The sequence below is a fragment of the Phalaenopsis equestris genome, unplaced genomic scaffold (genome assembly GCF_001263595.1).
Source record: "Phalaenopsis equestris unplaced genomic scaffold, ASM126359v1 Scaffold203276, whole genome shotgun sequence".
Classification (NCBI taxonomy): domain Eukaryota; kingdom Viridiplantae; phylum Streptophyta; class Magnoliopsida; order Asparagales; family Orchidaceae; genus Phalaenopsis; species Phalaenopsis equestris.
The window spans coordinates 60,703-70,306 of NW_018222912.1; the positions used below are offsets into that span (position 1 = coordinate 60,703).

The window sequence follows — 9,604 nt, forward strand, 5'->3', positions numbered from 1 at the left end:
CGATTTAATTATATTCAGAAATGATTTATAATCTCAAGAGAAAATGAGAGAAAATTAAAATTGAAATTTGAATTTTTTGGATGATAAAATCTAAAGAGGAGATAGGGTAGCGAACAATCCACCTTTTCTTTTACATAAGGAAAAATGAATTGCAAGTTGGAAGAAATGAGAATTTAGATAACGATTGAGAGATTAATGGACTTACTCTTAGATCCCTTAAGCTTTGAATCAATTTAAAATCCAATTCCTTTAACTAGGATTGAAGCACAACTCACAATTTTTTTGCCAAAACTATGAGTTTATCCCTAGGTTTTAGAAGTCTGATAGCGAGTTAAGTTGGATCTATAGATATTTGAGGGTTAGTGGAAACGCACTTAATTGAGATTAGACACTTTAGGACACTTCAAGTTTAAACTAAAGTGCAGGTATCCTAGATCTTAGGAGCACAACTTAAGAGATAGTTTATCATCCTAATTTTCAAATGACCCTAAGAAATCCAAACATCTAACCTCAGTTTAGAAGATAAGTAGGACACTAGGCACGAGGGTGCACTAGATTGTGACTCATGACTGATTTAACTAAATCAAATAATGAAATTCTTACCTTAACTTGACCAAAACTGAAACCCAATGCTCCGGGGTTTGAGTTTGTCTTACACTCAAATTCTCCTGGCAATTGGGGACATTCCAATATCACATATAAATTTCCTATTTTTTGTCCTTTATATGTGATGCTGTATTTTATTTTATTTGTTTGTCTTTTTCATATGATTTACCTGTTTTTGTTAAGTCTTTTTCAGGTCGTACTTTCCTATTTTACACAGCGCATAATAGCTAAATTTAAAGGAGCAATGAACCTCTCAGGTGTACAGGTTTAATTTATATTACAACATTTTATTTTAAAACATGTTATATTATTTTCATAGCCTGTTATACTGCTTCTCCAGCATGTTATATTACTCTTTATAGCATGTTATGCTCTTCTTTCAGCATGTTATATTGTCTTTTCTCTTTACTGTACAGTGCATTGTTACTTTTCTTTCACACTGCATGCTTAGTTACTTTGATACACTATGCCTCAGTTTAGGATAACCTAGTGGTTAGGAGCATTTTCAAAACTAAAACTAAACCAGGATGTGCTACTACGAGAAGTTTGGAGCGAACAGCATGGGCAGCGCGACGAGGAACAACTTCCAGGTGGATCTGCAACAGGTAAACATCAAAACACATCATATAAACACATTCACATCACCTATCACCTTCTTTAGTTTAAATAACAACCCATAGGATCACTTTTTAGGCTTTTTGTACAACTCTGTTGTACAATTATAAGTCCTAACGTTTTAGGATTCCGAGGTTACCATGCGGTACGGTGTAAATCCTCCTATCTTTTTAGGCTATTTGCACAATCCGATATTGTGCAATATTGTGCAAACATAAGTCCTAAGTCCTAAATAATTTACAGGATTGAAATATTAAATTACATCTTTTCAAAAGAAATAAAGTCAAACAATAGGATAGTTGGGATATTTCCCTTTCCGGAGTTTCTCCTGGATCTTTGATATCTCCTACTTTTCTTCCCTTTGGATTCCTTAAATAATTGTTTCTATTTCGAGCCATTACCATTTGATTTTCCCATGTCTAATCGTGAAAACCTAAACTTTGAAATCTTGAAGGCAAAACCACCTGATCTTAATCGAGGGTTTTCTTAAGTGATTTCGATCATTTAAGATGTAATTAATTATAGGGGCTTACCTCTATAAGGAAACAGGAACCCAGATAAAATAAATCTTATCTAATTTTTTATGTTAGGTAGGGGAACTTATTGGCCTTTTTATAAAATGTTTCGCAGACCAAAACGAATGTCACAAATTCTTTAGTCTAGGTGATTGAATCCCTATTACAAGTGATATATTTATTCTTTGGGATAAGTGTATTACTTGTAGTATTGTATTCAATTATCTAAACTATTTAAATGTGAGACCCGTTTGGTCTCACCTATTTTAAAATTAAAATGTTACATTTAAAAAATCAAAAAGGTTATATTTATATTTAAATTATTTTCAAAATCACAAAATCACAAAACCGCAATTTTTTTTAATTACGAAGGTTAAAAAAAAACGACCGACATATCATAATAACATAATAATACTACAATAATAACACCACCAAACAACCACATTTGTATCATAATAACATCATAATACTGCATTAATAACACCACAACACAACCACATTAATAACACCATTATACACACATTTGTATGACAAAAACAACATATCATTGCACTAAGAACATCCAAATACAACAACAATTGTATCACAATAACACCATAATGCATCACTAATAACACCATTGTAAAACCACCTTTGTAGGACTATACAATCATATAATAACACTAATAACATCACAATACAAACATATTTGTATCACAATAACACCACAATACGATGACACTAATAACACAACTGTACAACCACATTTGTTTGACAATAACACTATACCATAACACTACTCACATCACAATACAACCACATTTGTTAAACAATAACACCATAACACCGCACTAATAATACCACCACATAACCACATTATTAACATCACTATATAACCACATTTGTATTACAAAATTCACCATACCATTACACTAATAACAACACTATAAAACCACATTTGTATCACAATAATACTACAATATGGTGACACTAATAATACCACTGTAAAATCACTTTTGTATGACAATACCACCATACCATAACACTAATAACACTACAATAAATCCATGTTTGTACTAATAATATTACAGTACAATCACGCTATTAACTTCACATTACAATCACGCTAATAACACCACAATAATATTTCATTTGTATCTCAATAACACTATAATACTACACTAATAACACCATACAATCACTATTTAACCACACTAATAACACCAATATACAATCACATTTTTATGAATAACACCATACCATTACATCTTGTAATTCTTATGTTGAATTCTGATGTTGAATTAGTGTTTTCATGCAGGTTTTTTGATGGTAAGTTGATTGTGTAGATGTGTTAATTAAGTGTTACTATAGTGATATCTCAGTTGTGTTATATTGATAATTTGATTCAACTTTGGTGATTTTGTGATGATGTTGCTATTGTAAACTCAACTTGAAAAAAATTGTTGTTGATTGGGTGTTCTTTTACTTAATTTGAATAAAATGATCATGTTGATGGTAACATGGTGTTATTCTGTTGTGGATTCAGTGTTATTATGATAATATGTATGTTGTATCCTAGACATATTTTGGTTTAATAAGTGATAATTTGTCCGGACATATTTGGTGTTAGTTTGAAGATATTTTATTGTTATTTTATTTGGTGTTTAATGGACATGTCTATGTTGTATCCATGAACATATTTTGTTGTCAGGGTGCTAATTTGCTTGGACATATTTTATTGTTATTATGAACATATTTTGATATTATTGTGATGTTTATCACTGTCATTACTGGTCCCAAGCACGGATGTGAAAAGTAGAGTGTTGCGTTAGGTAGTCGACAATCAGCTTAAAACTTGTCCAAAAAAATCATGACATGGATCGTTTTGATCGTTGTGTAAATGCTAGGGCGTCCCCTGGAAACGACACGCTGTATAGCCTGAATAAAGTGAAAAGTGTGCAAGAGCCGCTACACCGATGCCCGGGTGTAGTGTCAAATAAGCAAGAGTTCTCACATTATGGACGGATGCAGATATAGAAGTTAGTTCATGAAACTAATAAAATTAATATTAGGATAGGATCTTGGAATATATGTGCTCTCAATGATAAATTAATGGTATTAGTTGATATTATGATTCATAGAAAGATTAATATCTTTGTATTCAAGAAACTAAATGGGTTGGAGAAAAGACTAATTAGATTGATAAATTAGGTTTTAAAGTTTGGTATTCTGGTAAGAGTCGCACTAGAAATAGTGTAGGTGTAATTATAGATAAGAGATTGAAAGATAATGTTGTAAAAATTAATAGAGTTGGAGATATAATTATAGCTCTTAAGATTATCATTGATACAAAGATTTTTAATATTGTAAGTGCTTATGCTCCTCAAGTAGGTTTAGATATAGGGTCTAAAGATAAATTATGGAACGACTTAGAAGACTTAATACAAATGATACCTCTTGAATAAAAAATTTTTATTGGAGTAAATTTAAATGAACATGTCAGTAGAGTGATAGAATATTTCAGAAATATTCATGGTGGCTACGATTTTGGAGTGACTAATAAAGAAAATAGAGCTATTTTAGATTTAATAGAGCTATTTCTATTTTAGATTTTGCTTTAGCATATGATTTTGTTATTACTAATATTTTATTAAAGAAAAGAGTAAGAATTATATTACTTATAATAATGGATCTTATAAAACACAAATTGATTTTTTTCTTATAAGAGGAAGAGATCGTCGAGATTGTCAAGATTCTAAGATCATTCCAAATGAGGATTTAAGTACCCAGCATCGTTTATTAGTTCTATAGATTTTAAGATGAAGAGTTAGTAAAATAAAAAATACTATGACTCATCATTGTAGAATTAGATTGAGGAATCTAAACGATGCAAGTAAAATTATTTTTTATGAGTAAAATTCAAGATTTCAAAAATTGGGATGTTCATGATGAAACTAATGCTATGTGGGATAAAGTAACAAATACTATTAAACAAGTAGCAAAAGATGTACTTGGAGAATTAAAAGAAATTTTTTTTGAAAAAGTTTTTTTAAATAAAAAAGAAATTTTTTTTTTAAATAAGAATAGTTGGTGGTATAATAATAGTTGTGCAAGAGAAGATAAAATATAAGAAGTTATGTTATAAAAATTGGTTTAAATGTAAAAGCTTAGAGAACTGAGAAAAAATATCAAACGACCCGCAAGAAGTCTAAAAGAACAATTTGTGATGCTAAAAATTATGCTTTTAATGATCTTTATAATATATTAGATATTAAGGAGGGTGAAAATATATGTATAAATTAGCCAAACAAAGAGAAAAGAAAAATAAAGATTTAACTTAAATAAAGCGTAATAAAGATGAAAGATAAAAAAGTGTTTTTCTTATAAAAAGATATTCAACATAGGTGGGTGAGTTTTTTTATAAAGTTTTTAAAAATACGATCGACCTTTTTGATTTTAATATCGTTAATAATAATAAAACGTTTCATTTTTATCGATGCATTAGTAAAAAAGGAATTGAGGAGACTTTAAAGAAAACTAAGGGTAGAAAGTTTGTAGGACCTGATGATATCTCAATTGAAGTATGAAAATATTTAGGAGATTTGAGAGTGAGATTTCTTATTAAACTCTTTAATATTATTTAAAAACTAAAAAGATACATGAGGAGTGGAGGAAGAGTATTTTGGTCTCCATTTTTAAAAATAAAAGGGTTGCACAAGAGTGTGCAAATTATAGAGGAATTAAGTCGATGTGTCATACTTTAAAATTATGGGAGAGGGTAATTGAATATAGGTTAAGATGTATTACAAAGATTTCTCATATTCAATTTAGATTTATGCCAGACAGATCTACCATGGAAGCTATACATTTTTTGAGAGGTTTGATGGAGAAGTTTAGAGATAATAAGGAGAATCTAAATTTGATAATTTGATTTTTATCTAAATTTGATTTTTATTGATTTAGAAAAAGCTTACGATAAGATTCCATGAAATATCCTTTGGAGAGTTCTTGAGAAAAAATGTTTTGATATTCAAGTCATTAAAGATATGTATACTAGAGCTCTTACTTGTATTCAAACTAAAGGAGAATTGACCAAAGATTTTTCTATTTCGGTTGGATTACATCAGGGATCAACTTTAAGTCCATATCTTTTTGGCTTTAGTTATGGATGGTCTCACTGGGCATTTACTGATTTGCCTTGGTGTATGTTTTTTGTTGATGATATCCTTCTCGTGGATAAGACGAGAAAAAAAGCCCAAGAAAACACTTGAATTATGGAGGTCTACATTGGAGTCTAATGACCTTCATTTTAGTAGAACTAAAACTGGATACATGAAATATAATTTTAGTAGTAGTAGCTCTAGTGACAAAAGTATAACTTTGGGTGATCAATTTATTAAAAGGTGTGAGCGATTTAGATATCTCGGGTCTATTGTTCAAAGCGATGGTGATATAGATGAGGATGTTAATAGTAGAATTCATATTTGTTGGTTGAAGTGTAGGAATGCTTCGGGCCTTTTGTGTGATAGAAAGTATCACTTAGACTGAAAGGAAAATTTTATAAGACAATGGTGAGACCTGCAATGTTCTATGGCGCTGAATGTTGGCCTTTAAAAGAGAAGCATAATACTAATTTAAGTGTTGCCGAGATTAGAATGATTAGGTGGATGAGTGGCTTTACACTTAGAGACAACAGGCGAAATGATTATATCCGTGATAGGTTTGGTGTAGCTTATGTGACAGACAAAATTAGAGAATCGTCTTAGATGATCTGGTCATATTGGTTTCGTCACATTAAGCGTCGACCATTTGATGATTCGATTAGGAGAGTAGATGTTCTAGATTCTATTTATGTTAAGAAAGACAGAGGTAGACCAAGAAACACTTGGGCTTATTATATAAAAAATGATCTTAATTTATTAGAACTAAATGAATATATGACACTAAATAGGATGCAATGGAGAATAAGGATTCATGTAAGGATTCATGTAGCCAACCCCAACCCCACATAGTGGGATTAAGGCTTTATTGTTGTTGTTGTTGTTGTAGGGTTCTAATTTGTTTGGTGTTTTTCTGGAGAAATTTTGGTGTTATTATGTACATATTTTGACATTATTATAGATATATTTTGGTGTTGTTTTGTACATATTTTGGTGTTATTATAGACATATTTTGGTGTTATTGTGATATCTACATTGTATCCTTGAGGACATATTTTTTTATTGTTATGAAAATATTTTGGTGTTATTCTGGGGATATTTTGGTGTTATTAAAAACATATTTTAGTGTTATTTTGAGTATATTTTGGTGTTATTATGGACACATTGATGTTATTATGGACACATTTCGATCTTATTGTGATAAATATGTTGTATCCTTAAGGACATATTTTGGTGTTATTACGGACATATTGTGGTGTTATTCTGTTGCTATTATGGTATTGGTTTGCAATTGATACTAGTGTTTATTTTGTTGTTGCATTCATGTTGAGGTACTGAAGTGGTTTTATTATGGAAATGTTTGGAGTTAATAAAATATATATTTTTTTTCATTGTCTTATTTTGTAGGTTTTTGAACCCGAAGATGTTCAACTGTATGTGAACTGTCTGTAGCAAGATTTGTTCTTGATTTGGTCAAACATACCCTATCTGAGGAAACTGTGAATACCCTGAAAGATTTGAATGTGCTTCAATTTTTCGATTTGCCTTTATATCCGCAAGATAATGTCCTAACATTGCACATCCTGCATTGGGATGTTGAACAAAGGGTATTTAGAATGGGTGGGAAGGAATTAAGTTTAAACTCCGAGCCAGTTGTAGGTTCAGTTTTTTTAGTGTGTCCGCCGCTTACATGTGGCTTACTGATAGACATGCTAATAGAGGAGAACCAGTTCACTAACAAAAAACTCCCTCATGTGGTGTATCCACGATACAAATAAAGAATGACCTAGTGAATGTTTCACCCGGAAAGTATTATATGCCATTTGATGAGTTGTTTTTAAAATTTTTGTTAACAAACTTATATCTTCCTTCAAGCAAATTTTTGCGTGCCCAAATGAGTTTACACTTGTGTTGAGAATGTACATTCTTTTTCTTTTTTTAATTGGCTAATTGTTTTTGTAAGTTTCTTATGGATCAAGTGAATGTCGTCGTCACAAAATTAAGGCGAAATCAGTCATTGCGATATATCAATGAATTTGTTTTTTTGCTCACAGTTAGTGTGATGTTTATACCATTTAAAATTTCTTTTTTTAGTCAAATCAGATTATGATATAACTTTTACACAGCTTTGATTTTATGAGCATACATCTCTAGTTAGTCCTGTTGCACCTGAGGCTAGGCCTCGCATGTTGAGGTGGCAAATAAATGTGAGCTGGAACTCATCCTTGATAAATCAAACCTTTACAGGTTTTTCTCTCATTCGATAATTTTTGACTTTTTTGGGAAATTTAGTTTATGTGTGATTATAATTATAGATCATTGCAGGTTTACAATTATTTTTTTATAATTAGAAAGACAATAAACATGTCCTGCTCGCTCCTTCAATTGAAAAACAACCAAGTCTAGTTAAAACGCCTCGATACATCACCCATGAAATTCATTCCACAACACAATCACCAATTTCATTTTGTGGTCCCTTTCATTTCATGTGATATCACTCTGCAACCAATGTCTACAGGCGTCAATAAAGGTTTCGAGGATATTATTCAATTGCTAAAAACTCAAAATTTTTTTTATGAATTTCAAGAATCAGTTAACAACAGACTGTCCGATTTACAAAATACAGACAGTTATAGAGCTCAAGAGTGAAGCTAATAAATTGGAAAAATAGAATAATGGCATTGGACAAAAATTTAATGAAGAAAGAAACATATCAATCCTTCATTTTAAACTTCTACCCGTTATTTTCAGATTCCATCACCAATATTTCTTGTCCGGCGAGAGATAGGGACTGCAAATGCTTATTATCTGACGACCGATAGTGCGAGAAATTTTAAATGAACCAAATCCTAGCGGTTAAAATCGTGAAACCCTACCCGAGGACGATGGAAGAAAATGGAGACTGATTCAGAGCGAAAGTTTTGTTTCGAAGCTATTGGCTGGTTCGGGCTGGGCATGCACCAATATATAGAACTTATTCAGTTTTTTTAGTGTGTCCGCCGCTTACATGTGGTGTCGCCCAATCCCACTGATGTTTTTTGTATAAGAAAGAAAACGTTAATAACCATGACATTCTTTCAGAGAAAAAAGGTTGATCGTCATCTGCAGAAGTTATAAATAGTTTATATATCATATACTACAATTAGAGAGCTGTCCTAAAGTACTAATTAGTTTTCCATTATGAAATGGAGGTCATAAGTTTTGAGTTATGTAAATAACCCCTTTGCAAAACTGGAAAAACATTTTCACTAGTTTTTTTTGGCTGCATGATATTTCATTTATCAGAGTATTCAAGAGCAGTTTCCATTGTTATATTTTGATTCCTTGTGCCAATTTTTTTACTTTTTACTTTCTGGTTAGGCTTTTGCTTTGAAAGTAATTGCTGAGACAAATGAGTCTTGGGCTAAATTAATCAAAAGATCAGTTCCAGCTGGAGAGCTTTCACTGGTGTGACTATTATTTGGAAATAATGTGTATGATGTATCCACTTCATATATTTGCACAATAGAAGAATCTCGTATCGATGTGTTGTACCAGTTTATTTCCGCGTAACAGTGGTGAATAATCAAAAAATAGCTATGATGCTTAACTAAAATTCTTTAGGAAAAAAATTTTTAATGCTACTCAAGGCATATAAGTCACGCGAAAGAATTAAATTCATAAATCCCTAATCACAATCACAGAAGCTTATTTTCAATAGATGTGAACTCGAGAATTCTTGAGCGGAAA

General features: G+C 31.1%; 1 protein-coding gene across 4 annotated transcripts in view; it reads left to right on the forward strand.

Moving 5' to 3' along the window:
- The window catches only part of LOC110036165 (soluble inorganic pyrophosphatase 6, chloroplastic), a 31,472-nt gene extending 22,138 nt beyond the window's left edge, over window positions 1-9,334 (forward strand). Inside the window, exon 6 of one of the 4 annotated variants that reach the window (XM_020740547.1) lies at window positions 9,236-9,334. In XM_020740547.1, coding sequence (XP_020596206.1) covers window positions 9,236-9,328 — 93 coding nt within the window. In that variant the 3' untranslated portion in view covers window positions 9,329-9,334. The other 3 variants (XM_020740550.1, XM_020740548.1, XM_020740549.1) reach the window with 3 other exon arrangements.
- The last annotated feature ends 270 nt before the right edge of the window (window positions 9,335-9,604 follow it).